General features: G+C 41.2%; 1 protein-coding gene across 4 annotated transcripts in view; it reads left to right on the plus strand.

Moving 5' to 3' along the window:
- Nucleotides 1-9,164: 9,164 nt before the first annotated feature.
- The window catches only part of zeb2a (zinc finger E-box binding homeobox 2a), a 50,208-nt gene continuing 35,598 nt past the window's right edge, over nt 9,165-23,774 (plus strand). For 2 of the 4 annotated variants that reach the window (XM_084122682.1, XM_084122684.1), the window contains exons 1-2: nt 9,245-9,498; nt 10,672-10,802. In XM_084122682.1, coding sequence (XP_083978808.1) covers nt 9,455-9,498; nt 10,672-10,802 — 175 coding nt within the window. In that variant the 5' untranslated portion in view covers nt 9,245-9,454. Of the gene's footprint in view, nt 9,499-10,671; nt 10,803-23,774 lie in introns of all 4 variants that reach the window. The other 2 variants (XM_084122683.1, XM_084122685.1) reach the window with 2 other exon arrangements.

Genomic DNA, 23,774 nt, shown 5'->3' on the forward strand with positions numbered 1-23,774 from the left:
ACTCATATCAAACAAACCTACCTTATGCGCCAGAGAAACGAGGGCGCCGCCATCTTTAGAATTTTGTCTTTGAAGTTCCGTTTTTGCAGTCGCTCTGTATATTTCTATGGCATTGCTGTCCAGGAGTAATTCGCTTTTGAAGTGGATTTAATTAATGTAAAGTTAACTAAAGTTATCATGAGGATTGTAATGTTTAAAGCCGATGTCTCAACAAATGTCAGTAGACCGGGAAGATTTTAAAACGAGCCATTCATTCATAAATATGCAAGATGTGAAAATACAGACCGCAAGTCAAAAGACAACGAGCGCAGCGCTGAAAAGGGGTGGGGCTAAATAAGGTCTATAGACCTTTCATACAATTTCCCTATATGTGACCGGAAATAGGCAATCGTCGTGGTGATCTTCTTCCTCACCAGTCAGGGCAACAGGTGAAATAATGGTGCAAGCAACATGCAAGTTATTAGTCGCTTTCCGACCGGAGGAACCTTTTCACAGTTCCTAGAACTATTGGCTAAAGTACCCGGATGTCGGCGTGTTCGCACCGCAGGAACTAGGAACGATTTTAGTTCTAGGAACTCCATTTGGAGGAACTAATTTAGGTCCTACTTCAGAGTAGGGTCTAAACCAGCACTATAGGAACTACCCATGACGTTAGTGTACGCTAATTGACCGAACGCATGCGAAACACCAGCACCCGCCATTTTTAAAACAGCTAGAATGTAAACACACAGATTATAGCCTATATATTTACTCCATAAACTAACTATACAAACATGGAAAACAGTGATAGATGGGTCTCTAAACCTTTATGCTGAAGAGAAAATCCAACGCAGCTTTGAGGGGACCAAGTCAGACATCATGATTACGCAACACTGGACATCAACCACACGGCATAGGCTAATAACCTTTTTTTCATATACTGTCTACTTTCTATAACAGTTCTATCTAATAACATATTAAACAGTACTGTTAGACAGATCGCTAACTAATAAACACAGAGAATGCGAGCATTGTTTGCTCTGGCGTTCTCAGCGGCGCCAAAATAAAGGTCTGTCGCGCCGTCAAAATAAAAGTCACCGTGCTTGCGTCACTCCCTTACCCCTCCTACTAGTTCCTATGGCCATTTGGCCAGTGCGAACGCAAACAGCAAAACCGAGTTTGGGGGAGAGTAGTTAGAACTGTTTAGAAATGGACAGTTCCTAGAACTAAGTTCCTGTAACTACTTGGTCAGAAAGCGGCTAATGTAGTGTATTGGGCTGTTCTTGTTATTCCCAAAAGTAGCCATATCTGTCGTTTCATTCCTTCCCTGTTGATGGTGAAGTTCAACGGAAAGGGATCAGGCTATCTGGCGGGATGAAGGACCAAACTTTACGGCAAGGCACTAAGGCAGTAAAGCCCAATTTATACTTCTGCGTCGAACTTACGCCGTAGCTACGTCGTAGGCTGTGTGTAGCACGCGTACCCTGACGTACACCTCTCCAAAAATGTAACAACGCGTCAACTCTACGCGGACGCAAGCGCTGTGATTGGTCTGCTAGGACCGCTCCCTCGGGTTTCACATGCTCCCTCTGCGCGCGTCAACGCGGACAACGACGCAGAAGTATAAATGAAAACCAACGCGTTGCCTACAGCATAGAGGCTCCGGCGTAGGTCCGACACAGAAGTATAAATCAGCCTTTAAAAGTGCAGGTTGCCACCATACGAACAGGGAACTTGTGCACTCAGTGGCCAAACCTCTAGTTTGTGAGGCACCTCGTTTTTCCTCTGAGATGGGTAGCATCTAGCCCTCACAAAAACCTGCCCGTATACTAGCCTACATTTGATACTGACATGCACATAAACACAGATATTGCCAGAGAAAAATGTTAACTGATGATGATAGCATTCGGCTAACATTATTGTCGCTACACACAAGACTTGGACTTGGACAACCATAGACAAAACAAATTGATACCATAATGCTTCATTAAAAGCAGACTATAATGCTTTAGTAAGATAGTCTATATCTTCTATACTATACATAGGCCTACATTATGTCGAAGTGGACCCGCTAATGATTTGTCATTCTAGTTAACAGTTCAGTAACAGTTAGCCTGATCGCTCTCTGCTTACCCTGATACTTATGAACAAATTCCTTGTGGAAAAATGTGTACCCTTGATTGATTTATTTTTTTATTTTGTTTTTTTTGGTGACGGAAGTTTTCCTCCACGAGTCTTGTAACGTCGGCAAATGTAATATTTGGCAAATCCGTTTGCGAAGTTGTGTAGACTCTCTGATCCATTTTCTTTTGCCTGGGTATGTTTTCCTGATGTGTTGACGCTTGACAGGAACTCCGCTTCCGCGGTTTTGCTACGGTTTCCGGGTTGAACGACATGTTTCCTGGAAACGGTGTGCAACGGTGCAGTAGCACCTCATTGCAGTACACGAGATCCAGGGGGCGGAGTTGGATCCAGATCTAAGGGGTGGAGATTGGTAGGTTTAGGGGTGGGTTTAGGGATCAGGGGGTGGAGATGGGTAGGTTTAGGTATATGTAGGGTGGGAGATCCAGATCCAACTCCTGCCCCTGGATTTCGTGTTCTGCAGTGAGGACCAACGGTGTGCAAATACGAATACGGGTTTGAAATACCGTTTCTCTTTTTCGGTGGGTGTGTCAAAAATGTCAGCCCAATCAGCAGCAACATGTATATAAACCACGCGGTATTAAAGAGACAGATCGCACAATGGGTCCAAGTAATGTCGTTTACAAGTGTGTCCGCTGCAGCTCGGTATACGCAATAATTGAAGACATTAGAAGACATATTTCTCTTTTCATCCTGAAATGCGAGGCAAATGTTGGGTCCCTTCATTTGATTGGGATGTTCTCTTTTATTTTATATATACAGTGTGTGCATAACAATTATGCAAATTGGTATTCTGATCTTTTTTTTTTTTTTAAGCACATTTGACCAATTCCAAACCACATCAATCTTAATAACTATTATATATATTTTTTGTATTTAATAATTTATAAGTGATTTAATTGTTAAGGAAGGCTAGAAGTGAAAAACGCCTTTTATTCAGGTGTCCGTAATTATTAAGCAGGTTTTCTTTTAAAAAGATCCTGACACCTTGTACTTCTGGAGACTACAGGTAGGTTGTCATTCTGGAAAATGGTGGCACTTGAGACTATATGGTTACTGATGTTTTCACAACAAATTCTTCACCTTAATTATTATTTTTATTTTTTTGTTAACATGTGTCTTTCTTCTTGGCCTGTTTTTGTATGAACCTGCTGAACCAATGAGCGTTTTGCTGTCCATTGGTCACACCTTAATTTAGCAATTTCTAGTATTGAATTAGTATTGCTTCCTTCTCATGAGCATTTTTTTTCTTTCTTTTTTTAGTTTTTAGTGCGAGTTAAATCTCTTTTTTGGCCCATTTCAACTGTAAAAGAATGTAAGAATATAAGGCGTTTTTCACTTACAGCCTTCCCCAACAATTATATATCACTTACAAATGATTAAATACAAAATGAATGGTAGTTATTAACATTTATGTGGTTTGGAATTGGTAAAATGTGCTTGGAAAAAAAAAATGATCAGAATATCAAGTTGCATAAATGTTATGCACACACACACACACACACACACATATATATATATATGTGTGTGTGTGACAGACTTAGAGGCTTTATATATATATATATATATATAAAGCCTCTAAGTCCGTCTAAAGTTTTTGTTTAATTATGAACATTTTTATCAGGCTCCTATGTATAGGTTTCTACCCAAGTACCGGCATTTCTGAATGGGCTGAGGCTGGGAATTAGTGAGTTTGAAGTGAAAGTATTTGATTAATGTATACTATGTGCGGAGAGCATTCACTTAATATTATTATCTCATTTTTGACTTGAGGTGGCCTTTAGAGGCTTTTGCATCAGAGGTCTTCATATATATATATATATATACATATATATATATATATATATATATACATATATATATATATATATATACATATATATATATATATATATATATATATACATATACATATATATATATATATATATATATATATATATATATATATATATATTATTCTGTATTAATAGTTAAATTGATTAAATTACTGCCATGGTTTATGTCGGCATTGTCAGCCTTTGAGTCCCCAAGAATGATCACAACATTTCAGCACTGATGCATCTCGGAAGACTTTGTGGTATTTTGTGTCTAGACCACCCAACTTGTGGTCTGTAGTATCTGACTCGTTGTTGTCACTTGCACCTTGTGCGTTATCCATATTTGAGATGTCATATTTTCCATTTTTGACAGCATTTGATTTTAATACAGGAAACAACACATTTACCCACACAATAACATGTAGTTTTTTTAGTTACCACATTTATTTATTATTAAATGTCTTTTATCGAGAACATTTGCTTATTGTTAGAACTTAAAAGATCATCAATTTGTTTTACAGACTGAAATCATTGTTTTAAGAATTTTTAATTGGTTTAATTAGATCATTTCTACATTCTCAAAAAAGTGTTCTCTTGTTCCACTGACATCATCTGCCAAGAAAAATAGCGTAGGTGTGTTGTGGCAGGGATTTACTGATACAGCTTATGTTAGGCATCCTTTCAGGGAGCTCATGATTGTGCATGTGAGTGTGTGCGTGCGTGTGTGTGTGTGTGTGTGTGTGTGTGTGTGTGTGTGTGTATACAAGTAAACGTGCATCTGAATGTCACCACCTGGCACGAATCACGCAGGCCCCATGATTTGATAGACCCACAACAGGTGTGTGGAGGCACAGCAAACACCCTTGACTCCTGACAGGTGTTGAAGTTTGGGTTTCAGCCCAGACTGCGCTGCATTTGCTTGTGACACTCACATTAGTCACCGACTCGCTTGCCGGACCTCTGGCTCTAATAGCCAGCTAGGTATTCTAATCCCTCCATGGGCCATAAATGTTAATAGCTTACTAGGTACGGTAATCTCCAGTGGTGACATTTGGTCTACCTTAATCTGAAGATGCATTAGAGGAGGAGGGGCAGAGAGAAAAGGATGGAGGGATGATAGGATAGATGGATGGCTAGGGATGGGTGGAATTACAATGATCGTAGTAGGGCAGTCGTGAGTAAAATGTATCATTTGGCTTAACCTGCTACATCATACTCCTGTGCCTGCTGGGGGGTCTAAATCCGTTTGGCTGTGGGGGGTCCAAATATCAGGCTCTATGGGTAAAAACATAACAAGCACTAAAAGACATAATGCCATTTGAATGATGCTGTACATTACATCAGTTATGTATTACTTATATGAAACATGAAGGTTGTTGTGGGAATATAAGTTTATAATATCATGTCTTAAATAGCTGATGCCACTATTGGAAGCCCATTTCTGCCTCGGTAATTGTGAATTTTTATATCACAATTGCAACATTATTCTCATAATTGTGACTTTTTTTTGTGATCCAGTTATTTATTGATTTTATATCTTGCATTGTGACTTTTTATTTCAAAATTGTGACCTTGTTTTTCTAAATTAGCTTTATAAATTTACATTTTGAATTTGTATGTCGGAATTTGACTTCATATGTTTGCATCTTTATTTACTGTATGTAACTGCGATTGTATTTCTCACAGTGTGACTTTACTTATTTTAAACCATCTCACAATGACCTTTTTTTATTAGTTACTTTAAAACATATAGCAAACATTTTGATTGTATACAATTCAAGTGCTAGTATATAGAAATACTACGATTGTGTAGTCATAAAGTCTGATTTATTCATGGAAACACATGACATTTACAGGAAGGCCTCTAAACAGGAACCTGGGCAGGAAAAGAGCTGTTACAACATATTAAAGCAGTAATCAGAACGAAAGTGAATTATACAGGGGCTAAGGTGTGCCTCCCATCTGTGCTGTCCTGATGTCTTTCAGAGAGGGTCAGGAGGTCACAGTCATGCCGCACACACTGTAAGATTCAGAATGAGTCGTTATGACTCGTTATGTTCAGGTCGACAAATCACAAAATACAAAATTCTGTGTAGACCTTAAAGCACTCCCTTTTCATTTGAAAAGAAGGACATGCAGCACGGAAGTTGTGTAGCACAAGATTTGATTTTTGAATATTTTATAAGCATCTGACAAACAGTGAAGATTGTTACACAATTAATAGCCCCTTAACACAAAGTCTTTTTCAAGATACGAGTGTAATCACGTCACAGAACCTCGTCCAAAAGCACTAATCCTCCTTTATTTTGTAAGCTGATAGAGCAACCATATGCCCCTGCATATCACTCACTCAATTTTAGGTGAAACCAAGCCCTGACCTCCCCTCCCTAAAATAGTGTTATATTTCCAAGGTCTATTATTAATCTGTACTTTTCCCCCCTCAGGATTAGGCCACAGCTCTCCCCCACTCTTCTCTTTTCCACTTAGACCGGTATTATTGCCATAGATGCACTCAGATTAGTCATGTGTTTATGTTGACAGAGGTTGTAGCTGGATTAGGTCATGCTTGTGGGATGCAGGGGAGGGATGTTTGTGTCCGTCTGCGTGCACATCAATGGCCCCCGTCTCGTTTGACCTGCACCTAAAGCCTCGCCATGCTAAACTGACAATAGGTTGGGCAAGACCCTCGCCCCATGCAGACATCCATTGTCCTGAGACGTAGAGCGGCCCAGACATCGAGGGGGGTGGAACGTGTGCAACTTGATGGAGCGAGAGTGGTGACAATGAAAATATGGGACAGAGCAGCATCATAGGTGTCACGGAAGTAGTGTTAGTTTGTACACACAAACAAGACCGCAATATGCATCATTTGGGGAAAAACAGGTTGTTTTTCCAGTGTCTCACCCTGGTGGGCAGTTCATACAGAGATTGTGTCTCTTGCAATGTTGCAAGATACTTAGGCAACAGTATGCGTGTGTGTGTGTTGGTTTGATGGGGAGGTGACTAGGAGCTCACATGGTCACAGTATGGTAAACCTTTCCTCAGGTTTTTGTTGACTCATTCTCTCAGTTCTCTTTTATATTTCCAAGAATTTGCTGATTTTAAACTCACAATGCCTAGACTAAACTTTATCACTCACGTCTACGAGGGGATAATGGTGCTGTAGATGATGTGGCAGAACTTCCCTCTTTCCATCTTGCGCCCACAGGTGTTTTATCAGCTATCTAGTTCTGGGTTTTTGTGGTATAATAAGGCCTAACTAGTTTTTCAGTACTAGAAAAGATGTTCAGTTGTTTTCTTGATTTGTTTTTTTGTTTTGTTTTTTCAAACTGAAAGATAAATCTTAGTGCTATCTGATATCCTGTCAAACTCTTCTGAGTGAAGACTAGATTTTATTCTCTGCTCTCATGTTTTTTGAAAGCAATAAACTCCCACAGACTGATGATGCAACAGGAAGTGTTGAACAATTTTGCTCTCTGTAAATGCTCTGATAGTTTGATTTGTTCTCAACTCTCACTGGTTCGTCAACGGTTAATGTTATTCTGTTTTCAACCATTTCACACTTGACCAATAGTTGACAGATATTGTTCTTGTTTTATTATTAATTTATTTTTAACTACCTTCTTTTTTTAGTGATTCCAAAACAAACGTTTAAGTAGTAGTAATAATTAAATCTTAACAATTTAACAAAACTAAATTCAGGGCAAACCAGAGCAGAGGAATCTTGTTATAAATGAGACAAAGGGATCATTTGGGAACAGAAGTATGTGGGTGAAGCGTAAGAATATGAGGTCACATTGGTTTCTATCATTGCGAATGGCAGTTGAAGAATCAGGAATTGAATATATGCCGTTTTATCCTCGGAATGTATTAGTGAGAAATCTCGCGAGGGGAGCTGATTCTAGTCAAAGTGAATGAGTAATACAGCAGAACTTCTGCTGCCAATTGACACAACAGCACACACAGAACGGTTAACTGAGCACCGTCCTTGTTGCACTCGATTCTTTCGTTTACTTCTCCAGAAAATAGGTCATAGTGTCTCAGAATACAAAGAAATAATCGACACAAATAAATTTCTAGGTTAGGGTTTTATTCTCTCGACTATGATCCAATTTCACGCCACACTCCGCAGAGGCACCAACACACATTCATAAAAATAATGGATGAAGAGGGAAAAAGCAGCATCTAGCGTTCCCATGTTTTTTGAAAAAAGTAGTATTTCACATTACAATAACAGCAATTACAATAATTAATAATTATATAGTAATACTATTGATATACATGTATTATTATTATTATTATATGCATCATGCGCGACGAGGGATTTCCGTGTAAGAACTCAATGCTCAGGCAATGTCTAAATAAAATGCATCGATTAATATAAACGCCTCCAGTGAAATCCAATTGGTCTTTAATGAGTACATCAAACAGCACTGGCATTTTATTGGTCAATTAATAATCCCTAAAAAAAAAAAAAAAAAAAAAAAATGCATGAATTTAGGGAGGGTAAATTTCTTCACACTGTACCAATCACAGTGCCTTTAATATATCACGGAGTGCTGTATTAAAATGAAAGATTGAGGGGTAAAAAAAGGCTGAGGAAAGGAGGAAAAACGTTTGAAAAAATATATAGCGATATTTGTTATGATAGCTTAGATTTTGGTGGAAATAAATTATTCTTGATCGCCTGCTGCAACGAATTCATCAGGTCTGGCTTGAAATATGCAACAGAGTCACTAAACTATCACTTTTAATTGTATTGTTCACCCTGGAGCCCATAAGCAGCCCGTAAATTACACAGTGAATCACATATAAAACATACGCGTGAAAATTGCAAATGCAACATTCATCACTGCGCAAGACAAGAAGTACCCTAACAATGAAATGCCTGAAAGAGAGAGCGCGCGCGCACACACAACCACACACAGGTGAGCTACCTGTCAGATCAGTGCAGCACCGGCAGCCTCTCGTGCATCTTTTCAGCTCCTCTTCCTTAAGATCATGCGGTCGATGCTCGAGTTCTAACCATTCTTGCTCTGTTCCGCTTACAGGATATAATGTCCACAGCCTCACCTTTCCAAAGTCACACCTGTGTGTTGCAGAGCGATAGACGCGAGCACCTGATCTGATTCATCAGACGACTTCAGTGTTTCTCCATCTATCCCGCCCTGTAAAGATAGGTGGCGTGTGTGTCAGAGTCTCGGAGCGCAAAAGTAAAAGAGAGAGCGCAGAAATGTCATCTGAAGAGGCGGAACACGTCAGTGCGTCCTCAGGTTTGTTCCGTGTTGTGGCTCACAGAGATCAGTCCAAACCTGTCCATCAGGAATAACGGTCCCTCATTATAGTCCTCCTCAGCGCTCCAAACATCTCTGAGGCGTTTTCCTCCCCTCTAACCGGCTCTTTGGGGGATTTTTCATATAGAATCGGGTAGGTGAGCCTGTTTCGTGTGTACTTGAGTCCTTGTGGATGCTTTTTATACAGCCTGTTTTACTTTTTTTAACCCCCTCCCGAATATGAGATTTCAATCAACTTGGCTTCAGTCGGCTCAGGTGAGAAGGTGAGAAAGGTGCGCGCGCCTCACGGATGCTGACACACCGGCAGCTTCACGCAGGGATGATGGTGATGATGTCGCTCGTTAAATTTATCAGTGCATGTTTACGCGGCTCTCATAAACGGATGCTTTCCCTTTAGAAAACAACATAACACTTTTTTTTTTCATCCGCATCTCATTTCAATCTTATTTTCGATTTTAGGCACATGACTTATAGTTTTAGTTTAAATACTTAAACATTAAATTCCATAAATAAGCTAAAAAAAAATAATAATTTAAATTTTGTCATATGTATCCACGAATTGCCCAAGACGACTGTGATGAGAATGAGATAAACTGTGATGAGAGGGTAATGTGCCGTGTTTATTTGTTTGTTTATCAAGCTTTGATTCCGTGTGTTATTTTAAGCATTCACCATCACAATACTGCACATTTTATTTTACATTTTACATTGTGATAAACTGACATGTAATGTAAGATTTATTCTAAGCAATAATTAGAAGAGTTTACTCAAATGCAACACGTAATGTTTTTGACCCTTTCCATATTTTTTAAAAAAAGAGAGAGAAAGGGAACTATATGCAAACCTTTTTAATCAGCACGGTATGCTACTTTATAACATAACGGGAATATCCTGTCATTTCCGAGGAGAAGTAATTATGCTTAATTAAATTCGGTCAATCAGTATAAGTCAGGCAGTGGAGAAATTATGAAGCCAATATTTACATCCATCAGACTCACAAAGAAAGTAGCCCACCAGAACCGATGCTTATAACAACTTAAAGCAAAAAGAGTGAAAAGTGAAGAAAAAAAAAAACTACATAAAGCCATGTCCGCTAAACACAAGTTGCCGGAAACTTTAATCGCTTTTCATTCTATGATATGCTCTATACGCACAGCACATGCTTTATGGTGACTTGAAGGTGTCGGTGTGTCCGTCCCCCTTCATTCGCGCACTCACGCGCTGCTGTCCGATCACACACACACACACACACACTTCAAAAGATCAGACGACGCGCAGGACGCTCACGGTCCCTCTAAACAAACCCTCCTGGATAACTTCATTCGGACATCTCAGTCACTCTACCCCCAAAATATCATTTGCTCTCCTGTGAGCGACACACATCCTCCTTCCTGCCCTGAGAGTCCAATTGTTGCCGTGTGTGTGTTGGTTGCTAGATCTTGGATGAAGGAGCGGAGCCCATGCGGACTGCTGCCATCTGACCCACTCTTATCAATGAAGCAGGAGATCATGGCGGAGGGTCCCCGGTGTAAGAGGAGAAAACAGGCCAACCCGAGGAGAAAGAACGGTAAGAAAGTATCTTATGTCGAAAAACGTGGCTCGGGCTTGTTCTCGCGTCTTTAAAACACAGTTGGATTTGGGTGAAATTGTGCGTTGTCAACTGAAGCGCTGAGTGCGGAAAACTCAACAACAGTGTAAACTATTTTGCAGGGTGCTTAAGGTAGCTATAAGCCTACTGATTTAAGTTGTTTTCCTTGCCGTGGAAATGTTTAAGTTGTAATAGAGTAGGAGTTAGAGGGAGAGTTCAGATGTGAGCGTCTATTATCTCACAGCACAAAACCGTTATGTGTGTGTGAGTGCGTGCGCGCACGCGTGTCTTCTGCTGGACACAATACGGCTCTAAAATACTTTAAAATACGTATGAAAGTTGTTTTGGGTGTTGTATTTGTTTTGTCAAACTTTTACACTTACACTTGTTATGGACTTCTGTCTTCTGTGGAGTTGTAAAGGAGTAAAGTAGTGCTGTACGGTTACAGGTTATGTGTTGGGACACTTTTCGCCACTTTCTTAACTTACAAATAGTCTCAACCGTTATGACTTCTTAAACACATGATTTTGGATTTGTGTTGAAGGGGTCATTGACGTGAATTGAAGTAACGATTGTTTTTGTTGGGATCCTAAGGAAATGAAACAAAAAGAAAAGTCCTGGTGTAGGCTATTGGCCTGAGGAGAATTTTAGACACAAAGAAAAACAAACACATACAAACACCTTCAGACTATTACCCACGCTGTTCCGTCCTTCTTTTATAGATAAATATATTTTTTTGTAAAAAGAAAATATTGAATTTAATTGAATCAGAGTGTAATATTTTTAAAACACTTCTTATTATGCTGATCAAGCTGTATTTTATGTAAATAAATGTAAATATTGCTTTAGTTATTTTGGGAGTAGAATTTATACACATTCTCGGACCCTGTTAGCTATGTTTGACCTCGATACTTTATTAAATGCGATCTATTGATTTTATTAAAATCAATGTAGCCTGTCGCGGAGTGTATGACACTGAATAGAGTCGATGGGTTGAAAGTATTTTCAAATGGGGGCAAAAATGACTGAAGTTCTCGTGATTCGGATTGAAATTATTATAATTATTTTCAGCTATTTGAAAACATTTACCAGGGAAAACATTAGTTACTCATTTATTTAACTTTCAGGAAAATTTTAATGACAGAAAATGTATTTGAGGAAAATAAGTAGAGGAGTAGATAAATAATACATATCCGGCGATGACTATAAAACCGGTCTTGTATGGGACATGAGTTGAATAAAATGTTTTGAATCGTCTTCACTTGCCGTTATTATATATGTAAATAATAGAAATAATACACACTCATTAATAATATTGACTAGTTGGATACTTTTCTGTTGAACAGCTACACACTTAAGCCTACATATAATTATATACAATTATATTATTATTTTAAATGATCAGTTAAAAATGTATTATTGAATGTAAAAATTCAATTGTTTACTTTATCGCCTCATTAACTCGAAGACACATTTTATCCAATTTAAATATGAAACTGAATATTAAAATGACAGATTTGTTCAAAAATGAATCCAAATTTATTTTTATAGTTTGTAGTTCAGGTCCTCTTCTCTTTGCAGTGCGGCCCCACCCCACTGTTTTGAGGGCCCAATGGGAGGTCACATTAGGCCCTATGTGAAACTTGATCCGCTCTCTGGCTGCAGTTGTGTTGTGGTTGTCATTTACCCTCCCACACCCCCAACCTCCCCCTTTTTTTCACAGCACGTCACATCCAGCTGTGAGGGCCAGCTTGACAAAACTGTCAGAGGCGCAAGACTATAAAGTTGCAGCTTTCTATAGATTGTCATGGTTCTGTTGTTGTGTGTTGCTTTCTCTTTAATGACACATCATTGTAAGTTTGATGTGATGCTCAGCTGCGTCGGTTTTTCATTTCTCTCATGTTTTTTTCTCTTATTAGGCATAATTTGTCTATGATGTGTACTACAGCTGTCACTTTCAAATTTATTTGTGATTCATTCTCGTTTTTTGGCCCGTTTAGAAACCGATGCTAGAGCTACTAATACAGATGATCAGAAGCCTTTGTGAGAAGTCACTGTATTGAGTCACTGCAGCTAACAGATTAAATCACTTGTTTCTATGAAGGGAACATTGTGTGATATTTGTTCGGGTGGCATAAAGAGGCTAGCAGGTTCACCGAGACAAAGCGCTAAGACAATGGCTTGTCATTGGGGCATCTCATTGGCATGCTCTTATAATCGGCAGTACCAGGGTGTCTAGTGTACTGTCTTTGGCACGTATTGCGCACAACCGGGCCATTGTGAATGCAGCTGCAGCAGATACCTTTCACCCTCCTTTAACCACTTCCTACTAAATACAGCTTTTAAAAAAAAAAATATTGCAGTTATTTATTTGCAAATATACAAACAGCAGTCCCACTCTCTAAAACACATGCACACACCAATCTCAAGTAGCTCTCCAGTAGTACCATCATCTGTGCTGACCTGAATGCCTTTCATATCTGCTATGCCATGTTTCAGCCACCCCCTTTCCTTCTTTCTCTCTTTCTCTCCTTCTCTCTCTCTATTTTTTCCCTCCCTCACTCCCTCCTCCACCACACACCCCCTCAGTAAACACCCCCGAGGGCAGAACAAAGAAAAGGAGCTCCTCTCCTCCTTCTTAATCACAATTCAGCCCTTTCACTGCCGCCAGGCCACTCTCTCGCTTTCAGCATCCCAAAGCCAGAGATGAAAAGAGCGCAAGAGAGAAAGGAGAAAGGGAGAGTGAGAGCGAGTAAGCAGAGAAAAGGTGGAAACTATGATCTCGAGCTAGAGGTATAGAGGTAGAGTGACATAACTTTGGTGCCTCTTTGCGATTGTTAAACTCCCTTGGTTACGCTGCCCACGCCAGTCAACTGCCCCAGCGAGGGACGGGGTCCTTACTAATGGCTAGATAATGTTACTGGATGCCAGTCTGGAACTATTAACGGCCGAATAGCAGACGAAAGAGAGCGAGAATAGGGAGGGACTTAGAGAGAGAGAAAAAAAAAAAAGAAAGACACTGATAAGGTTAGAAAGAATTGAGTGAGAGAAAACAAGTTAGCGTGTGTATACGGGAGGGGAGCTGGGGGCAGGGGGAATGGAGGGGCAAGCAACAGATTGTTTTATGGACCCAAAAGAAATATCACAAGTGCTTGAGACTAAGTGGAATTCATTTTTAAAGTGCTGCTACAGACGTTAGGTGTTAGTTGTTTATGTTGTCACTTTGTAGCAAAATCACACACTCAGTTTTAGCTGACTTATTTGATTAGTTTCTTTTGAAAATACCCCCCATAAAGTTGCCATACATCTGTCATATTCAAGATAAGCCAACGACCCAGATATAGAGATAAGAGAAACAAGACGTTGGTTATAGAGATTCATGGATTTGTATGGGTGGCGGGACAGATGCCACTCTCAGGACCGACACTTTCTAGCAGTCCATCGCTTGCACGAAGTGAGACAAAACATCCAGTCAGGGGCCAAACGCCTGTGCCTTTTCACTGACAGACAAGACATCCATTATTGTGTTAGCCTTTCATTCGCTTTTCCCCCTGTACCTCAATAGGTCAGGGATCACAAATGCAAATCCACAGGCATACCGAGAGAGAGAGGGAACGTAAGAATACTCAAATGCACCATGTGATATGAATTCTTAATTTTATCTGTTTCGCTCCCTCCCCCCTCGACTTTTTTTTTGTTTGTAAGAAAAGGAGATTATCTGTACACCTTCATTCAAGTCCCCTCCCCTTTCAGCTGGGCCAAGCTGTGCAGGATTTAGGCCGATTTACTTCAGCAAACACCTATGGACACTGGGGAGGGGACGGACCCTGCTTGGAAAGAGGGGGTCCTTTGTTTGCTGGGGTGCAGAAGGCCTAATGCTTCACCGGGCGGCCGTATTATCGCATTAAGCTGTATGCTGGTGGCCCAGGGAGGCTGGTTAAAGCTAAAGCAGTCTGCTATCTGCCAAAGACAAGGGAACATACATTAGTGTAGAGACGTGCCCCCATTGTGTGCCTCAAACTTCTTCTCTGGACGGGAGAGATTAGAAGGGTCTAGGTAGAGGAGTTGTCTCGGGAGCATCTGCACAAAGTGCATTGTGGTCTGAGTACATGCCGATTCAAAGAATCCCGCTGAAGCTTGTGATATTTTGGAATATTTGCTAGGAGATGCTTAGATTCCTATATACTTTGTGGCAGGAAACTGTCTAACCGTGGCATAACTATGGTGTTTTTATTCCAAGTTAAGCTACATTAAACCCATCCCCCAGTTTTTTTCTTTCTCCAAGCTAGTGCAGAGAGCTTTATCTGACTCTGTTCTCCTAACATCTGTCACCGCTAAGAGGGACAGGAGAACACCACCGGAGGCTTCGTTAGTCCTGTGTCACTTGTGACTAACCGGAATGGGCAATTCACAGTAGTGAGTCTGTTCCCTCCTCTTTTCTCTTGCTCTCCCACTCTCTACTAGATGATACAGCTTCAAATACCACAGCTCGTGTTTTATGCAGTCCATCGCTACGTTGGGTGTGGGTAGTTGGCCTAAGAATGCCAAAAACACCCACGTCGGCCATGGTGATTAAGATAGCGTGTGATGTTTCCATAGTCAGAAGCTGTACTTTACAAGTTATCTGTTGTTGTTCAAGGTGCTCGGCCGTGGACGTGTATGTTTGTCGTTCAAGGTGACTGACAGAGTTTATTGTGCGTCTTCCCCCTAACTAACCATGTGCACATTTTCTTCATGAGTGAGCGCAGAGTAGCGCTGTGACATTTTGTGGCGCCGAATTGCCGTTAGCCTAAACAGCGAGGATTTACCAAGGTCAATAATGAGGTATGTCACTGCAGGCAGCAGAAACAACAGTCCCGGTGATAATGAATGGAACTAAGGTTGAGCGTGACTGGGCTGTCTGTGTGTTTGTGTTGTTGTGATTATAACGTGCATACAAAATTGATAAGCTTTTGATAAAAGTTGTTTTTCTTGCATTTAACCCCTCTATTTTTCACTATTTCTAGACAGTTTGGAATCACCGTTAATTGTTCCCTCAAGTCCGACTTATGTTTGCCTACACATATGGATGTTCTCTCACAAACCCCACACATACACCGTACGCACTCACATGGACATGTCCCGTTTGATTAGTGGAACACCTCCGGCAAGGTCACAGACACATGGAACAATCAATAACGGATCGGTGGATTAAGGTGTCATGACATCTGTGGGCCCAGACCTCCCATGTATGGGTGAATGCCTCTTAAAGCCCACTCTGTTGACAATGCTCCCGCCCTAATGCCAGATCTATATTACAGGCCGAAAGAGTCTGTGTCCATGGGCTGCGGCCTTGTTGCCAGTAATCTGCGTTTGAAGGTTCCCCTCACTGAACTGCTAGGAAAACACAGGCTGCGTCTATCAGCGCGTATCTTCCCTTTGCTGTGATGAGGGTGGAGATGTTGGCCTGTGATACAGTGGTTAAGTAATTGGAATAGATTGCTCTCAGAGATTAGCTTGAGTGTAATGGCCTCTTTCATTCTGACCCACAGTCACAGGCACTGCTCTGAGATCAGACTAAACATGCACGTCTATGTTAGAAGGGCCAATAGCTGTAATTACATCAGCCTTGTTATCTAAACTCATACTTATTCAGTCATCAATTTGCAACATAAAAGTGAAAGTAAAAGGACTGGCAATGGGCTCTGACATCTTCCTATGACACAGATGTGGATTCTACAGTGTGAAAGTGTGGTGCTATTCCCAGCACTTGCCTGGGACAGAGGGGCTGTGGGCACTGTCATAAGCAAATGTCAACCTGCTACCTCAGGAAATGAACACTACTGAGGAATTACTCCTGACAACATTCCTTCTATGCCTCTGCTTTGACAGACAGACTGCGTTTGTAGCACCTCACTCCCCGTCACTCCTCGAATCTGCTGTGTCTTATCATTATCTGAGGTGAGGTTTGAAAGCAGTCACCGAGCTCTGCCTTTTCCGTTTTACTGCTTTTCCTACTGTCCACCAGCAGGGCTCTCATCTGAGATTACAGGGCATAACTTTTTTTGAGGTTTGCAGGTCTAGCAATTAAAGTAATGAGGAGACTCTCCGCTCACAGAAGCCAAGGAGTGTAGTGCTGACTTGCTGCCTTTCAAGTCGATAACTCCTGGCCCACAACCTCGGGCAAGGCATGCCTGCTCCTTATCAGGGAGGATGTCCTGTGCTTTACATTCCTGGGCTAAATGATCCTCTTCCTTAGTGTAAGCGCTAGCACTCAGGAGGATTGGATCTGATGGCCCCGTCAAAGCAGCCTCTGGTTGCTACAAATGAGGCTCTTGCATGGACTAGCTCTTTCACTCTCTTCAACTGGGTGCATTTATTCACAATAGGGAACCCGAGCTGCTCAAAGGTGTTTAAAGTAAAGTTTATTTAATAGTGCGTGTGGGAATTTATTATTATTTTTATTTTTTTCATAATTAAAAAAACAAGCAGGGTTTGGTCTGTTTCTACTTAACCTTGGTTGTGAAGTGCTAAAGTTCAATTGCTAGACTGAATGATGCTAGACTTCCTTATATTGATGTACAAGGTGCCCTGAGGGTCTACTGTAACTGAATGATGTCAGGCCTTAATTGTGTTCCAATTGCTAGGCAGTAGCAGGATTGAATTGCCATGTGTGCCACAGATCCAGATGGTACAACTGAACCCACCTTTTCAGGCTGGCAAAATCACTGGTCTTAATGCCATCAGCTTTTCAAGTTTTACAATGGGCCAGGCCTCGTTATTACCAGCGGCGGCCTCTTTGGCGAGACTGCCATAAAGAAAGTGTTCCTCAGCAATTAAAGCTAATGAAATATTCATGTGTGGCACCTTCCTCAGCCATCCTCGCAAATGAGCAAGCCATGCCACCCCCCCTCAAAGCAACTCCCAGCTTTATTATGGTGGTAGCCTGGCATGTCTGCAATTAGTGCGCTGTCTAGCAGCGCTGGCTGGGTATGGCGGGTAGCGATTGGAGGAGAGGGGAGGGGAGTGTTAGAGATGTTGTAGAGGTCACATGATGCTTTGGGAAGGTACACAGGAAATGGAAAAGGGGAAGGACCAATCAAGCCATTTGTAATGCGAGGGTGGCACCGCCTGCTGATTCACTTCACACTCCAGCTTTTGTGCAAACATGCAGGGAGGCAAGGATAGTGATACTTGTGTTGAGGTTTGAGGCGTGAGACAGAGAGTTATTACATGTTATGTGTGAGGACTACTTATTGATAGTGCAGAGCTTATTTTCTCCATTTTACAATGTCCTCCACTTGTATACGATGTATCTAGTATTGGAAATTCCTTTCCCCACATTGTATTAAAAAACAGGACACAGCTAAAAAAAAGCTCACAGCTGTCAATTCACTAGTTGATCTCTCTCTCTCTCTCCCTCCCTCTCTCTCTCTCTCTCTCTCTCTCTCTCTTACACACACACACACACACACACACACACACACACACACACACACACACACACACACACACACACACACAATGTTTCAATGTTTCTTTCTCTTCTTCCTTCTTTCTTTCTCTAATATCTCACACATTCAGACAGATGGACACGGATAGCCATGACAATGTTGTTTTGTTAAACTGAAGACAAAAGTGGGAGGAAACACTGAATAATTGCTTATTCGACCGATCAAACATTTACCTGTGAACTTTCCAGTATATACTACACCATTTGTTATGGCAGCCAAGACTTCAGCATTTAGTTAAATTATTTTATCGCACCACATTGAAACCTACATTTGCATTAACTAAAAAGAGTTTACCCATCTCCACATCAACCTGGAGAGGCCTTTGTCACTTTATGAGGTTTTCACTTTGCCAGTGACCCCTTTGCATCTCAATGAGGTGCTGTACCCTCTCCTCCCATATTCCCACGCAACGAGGTCCTATCCATGGTGCACCTTTCCTTGGAGCTCTGTGAGAAGTCCCGTGCATCCTCCAAACAGGCCGGCCCTGCCGTGTTTACTGTGGGATTAGGGGGGTGAAGGGGGCGGCTGCGGGAGGGTCTGGGGGCAGCTGAGGAAGAGGTAGCCATGGGAAGGGCCCCCCAAAGGCATGGAATGCCGGTGAGGTCAGCAGGGGTTGGTGCGGGGGGAACCAAAGAAGCTCTCCGGGGATGGAGCAGGTGCTTTTGTGTAGTCCGTCAGGCATCAAAGACGTGACGAGGCTGAAAAGGTTAGTGCTGGCGCTGCAAAGCGAGCACTCCCCCCTCCCCCCCAAACATACTTTTTTTGGCTCTGTACTTGTGAGAGTGGGTGCAGGAGTGAAAGTGAAGGCTGGCTCCCATGCTCTGGTGTTCAGAGGTCAATTTTTGTACCTGAATGGACTCCAAAGGAAGAGAGGTCCATGGCAAATGCTCAAAGTAAAGTTTTCCGCTCCGTAACGGCCTGTTTGCAGGCCTGTCATCACAAATGCGATTCAATCGGATTCTTAGGGGTCCTGAAAGTGCCATCAATCTTTTAGATGACAGTAAATTCATCATACCTATGGAGTGTTTAATTAACCAAAGTCGAGTGATCATGTTAAGCTACATTATATTTCACCAGCTTTGAAATGTCACTTTAGATTTGTTTAGGTTAACAAAACAAATTAACATTATTATTTATAATTATTATTTTAAATTTCCAACAATTACATTTTTGTTTTTTTTTGGAAATTTACAGAAAAGAAAGTCTTTCAAATAAAAGTCTTTCAAACTTTCAAGTCTTCTTTTTTCAGTTTTTGGGCCTGTCACTGCTCTGACATGGCATTGGGTCAAAAAGCCCAGTCAGGCATAATGCTGAGGAGTCTTTACAGCCTAGCGACAAATTGTCTTGCCTCTCTCTGCACTTGACGTCCCAGCCTCACCCAATCGCTGCACCTCATGTCTTTTTTTCTCTCCGTTAGGATGGGCAAAGCAGGAGGAGGAGGTGAGGTGAGGAAGCAGGGGGGCGGTGGGTTTCAGTTGTTGCAGGTTGCGTCATGGGACCCGCGGTGTCCCCTTTTGTGCAGCACGTCAAATGTGGTTAACATGCGGCCATTTATCTGCAAAGCCCCCTGGGTGTACAATGGCCTGGCTGTGTGTGTGTGTATGCAGAGGGGGAGGAAATGGTAGAGCGGTGGGCTTAGCATCGGAGCGTTCCCATTCTCTTTCCCTGTCGCTGTCACCTCCCCTCCTCCCCTCATTTCTCCTCTTGGCTGCACACAACCCCTCAGTCATTGTTTCGTTCTTTTTTATTTCTCTCCCCTGGGGTGCTGTGTGGAGCGACTAGGTCAGGCGGCATCTGACAAGGTGCTTCAGAATGTTGTGAGCTCCCGTGAGACGGATGGTTCCCCACAAATGTGGTGTAAAGCATCAGGGTGATAAAAAGAAGGTGCTCTTTAATTCCCAACAGCACCTAGCATATTGCAGAGTGCTTTCTGCAGAGTCAGAACCAAAAGACATTCTGTGACGCTTAGTCATCCTTGTATCTGTAATGTGAAAGGTTCCTCAGACCATGAGGTCCTTTAAGGTCCTTCAAAACAAAATCATAGCCAGCAAGACAGTTATGGCTCTTTCGAACGCCTAGTTTGTTTTGCCTGAGCTAAGCCTCCTTTTCAGTAGTTCTGTGCCAATAGAAGTGGCATGCATGCATTTCACAGGTAACAAGATTACTCAAACCGGTGATTGACTCATTTGCCAAGAGAGCTGTTGAAATAACCACACAGGAGCTCAATGTGAGATTTGTTAATTTTATTTCGTCAGACATGATACAGTCAAACAGAAACTTATGGCGTTAGTTCTGACAAACAGCCTTTGCTGTTTGTGTATGTCTCCCCTAGAGAGAGCAGATGCAATAGGGTCAAGGGCCAGTGTAATGATACAAGTGATGTGAGGAGGGGGGTATAAATGTATTTTTTCCATGTGAGGCTTCTCTCTTTGCATTGGTATGTGGCCATTGGCATATACCCATCACAGTCTAATGAGAGAGATGACTAAAACAGTACATTGAGAGACAATTTGTCACAATCTCAAAAATGATTCACTTGACAGAATGGCACATTCGAATAGAAAGGAAATAGGTGGAACTGAATTGCTTATTGCTGAGATATTTGTTATTGAAAAGCCAGCTCATTTTAGGTTGGACGAGTCACTGCTTCAGACATTGTACTTGTACATGTTGTTTTCCTTAGAATGGGTGGTTACTGTCCCTGGAGGCAAAGAGCTCTGAGAAGCCACAGAGAGCACTACCATTTTCATTTTCCATGTTCTCCCTAAAAATACACCGCAGTACATCCCTGCATTTTTGCGGTGGGTGCTGTGAACTGAGTTCTGTTGGATGGATTTTTGAGTTTCAATCCCATGTCATGTAAGGGTAGCTGATGTCTTTGGGACCAGCCAATAATTTCCCATTTCATCTGAATCAAGGAAGAGTAGTTTACATTAATAGTGCCAACAAAAACCATTGGCCGAAAACGTTCTAGGAATCTCCCAACTGACCGTGAATGTTATCTATAAATTTGTCTGCACAAGCTATTTACCCTTGTTCACTTGTTGTTGCTTTTTACCTTAGTTTTCTTTTCTTTCAGCTAAGCATACTGTCAACAAGTGCGCTTGCGTCAAATAAACAGTTCCCAGGCCAGTCCTACACTTATTTCCCATGACTGCAGGGTGAATGTCTTTTAACTGGCTTTCTTATTGTGATTCTGAGTTGACTAACATATAATAGTATAAGGTGAGATTGAAGCATATGTTTTTGTAGCTGCTCGTTTACAAATATTTGCTGGAAAGATGCTTGTTTGGTCAAAAGTTGCAGTTTTATGTTTGAAATAGTTACTCAGAATGTTTCTCAACATAGGAAGTGGCATAAAACAGTCATACCACATGAGATAACTATGGTCGAATGTTTGAGAGAAGCAGTATGCTCCAGCTGTCTGTTGCTACTCTACTGACGGCAATCAGCAGCGAGCTGTTGACACATGGCCATCTGTAAACATTTAAAAGGATGAGTTTGCTTACAGTCTCTCCCTTTTAATTAAAGAACCGGGATGGCGCCCACCCTTTTCCACAGGTTATGTGATAACTGCACCTCTCTGTGAAGAATGAGAAGGTCTGCTGACGTCTTCTCCAAAACACTTTAGCAAGGGTGGAGATTCAGCCGTGTCCTAAATTAGGCACTCTGACATGAGCCATTACAGTGCGTGGGGAACTTCCTGTTGCATTGATTTGAACCAGGGCTCATCTGAAATTAACTGAAGTGAACTGGATGAGATATCAGTGGCCTTTAAGATGACACACTTTACATTTGCTTGGCTTCGTAAAAGTAGGCATATTTTCTGCTAAGGTTGTCATAAGTGTGTGTATGTGTGTGTGTATGTTACTATACATGATGAGTCGTTTGTTTATGGCAGTCGCTGCTGAAATGGAGGGGGACCAGTTATCTCTGTCTGGCAACCAAGTACGCAGGGAGAAGCAAACAAACAAATAAACAAAGTGGGGTGAGACAGGAGATAGGACGGGAAGGGTGGAAGGAGTGGGAATCCTTCTGGGGCACCATGTCAACCAGTTCACCTGAAACTAATGCCCCAGCAGACACTCTTCCTTATGCAGGGCCCTAATGAGTATGAGGTTGGCGTGGGAAAGAAGACGGGGAGGCACAAATAGGTGACCCACTAGGCCAGGGTGGGGGTCATACCTCTTGTCTAAGGGGGTCTTTTGTTTGCATGTCTGAGACATGGGAATTAGTGAGACCATAGTGTTGTGTGTAATGCCTGGTTTGTTATGAACAGCTTGAGGGAAGGCATATTAACCACGGATTAACAGTTTAGTAATTATATACTCCATATGATGGATGTTATCAATAAAGAATATTTTCCAGTTTCATTTTTATCTTTTTACACTGTTAAAGCATTAGACTTTGAAGTCTTGACCAATTAAGTTACAATTTTTGTATTTTCTTCACTATTTTTTTTTTTTCTCTTTCTGTAAAGTAGATGCAGGAAACTTCTCAAAATAAAACAAAACTATAAATCCAATGAATATGCTAAAGGCAGAAGTCTGTAGCGTTTGTAAAGGTAGTCTGTATTAGTTCATATTGACCACACTAATCACATGGTGTAATCCCTGTCAACTGGAAATCTAGGTTAAATGCAAATTGATTCAAGCAATACCAGACAGTAATTAACATGTTAGATGTGCATACGTTCACTAGACCAGAAGGTCATTCATTAAGATCTGGTTATGTCTACAGTTACTATTCAAACCAATTGAAGGAAAAGTAATTCTTTTTCGAACACTCCCTAAAGCAAGAGCCAAAACTGTCAGGAAATGTTTTCACATCATGTGAAAGAAGGAGAAAATATATCTGTGAACCTAAGATCAAAAGAAGTGATGGGTTGTATAGCCTTGAATATGGTTATCCCATAGAATAAAATATCAAGCATTTTATAATGGCAAAAATAAGAGTTTAAAATATAATATAATTAATATAATATATGGTGAATATGCATAAACACATAATAATTCCTTTTATGTGTTTGGTCATTATTTTAATTGTATGCACTAATTCTCTCTTTCTCTTCTCTGTCTCACCCGGTGCTGCATCTGTTAATCAACATAGGTAAGAACATCTTCATATAAACACACATTTCACACAAGCTAAAAGACGATGTTCTGCGTTGTCTGCTGGTTAAAGACGCCCTGAAGAAAGCTTTAGACTTCCTCTTTATTATACTTCCTCTGCTGCTCAGTAACAAAGTCACAATTGCAATATGGTTTGCTAAGTATTTGACTCATTCCTGATAAGCAGCCTCACTGTGCTTATATATTGCACGTCCAGCTGTTCATACGTGATGACTATCTGTGCTTGTGTGGAGCTGTGTTGTTATTATTAGATCTTAACTAGCAACAGGTTTACTATACTTCTGGGTTGGCAATGCAACAACTAGACTTCAGGAAACCATTCGTTT

The sequence above is a fragment of the Abramis brama genome, assembly GCF_963993115.1.
Source record: "Abramis brama genome assembly, chromosome: 8".
NCBI lineage: Eukaryota > Metazoa > Chordata > Actinopteri > Cypriniformes > Leuciscidae > Abramis > Abramis brama.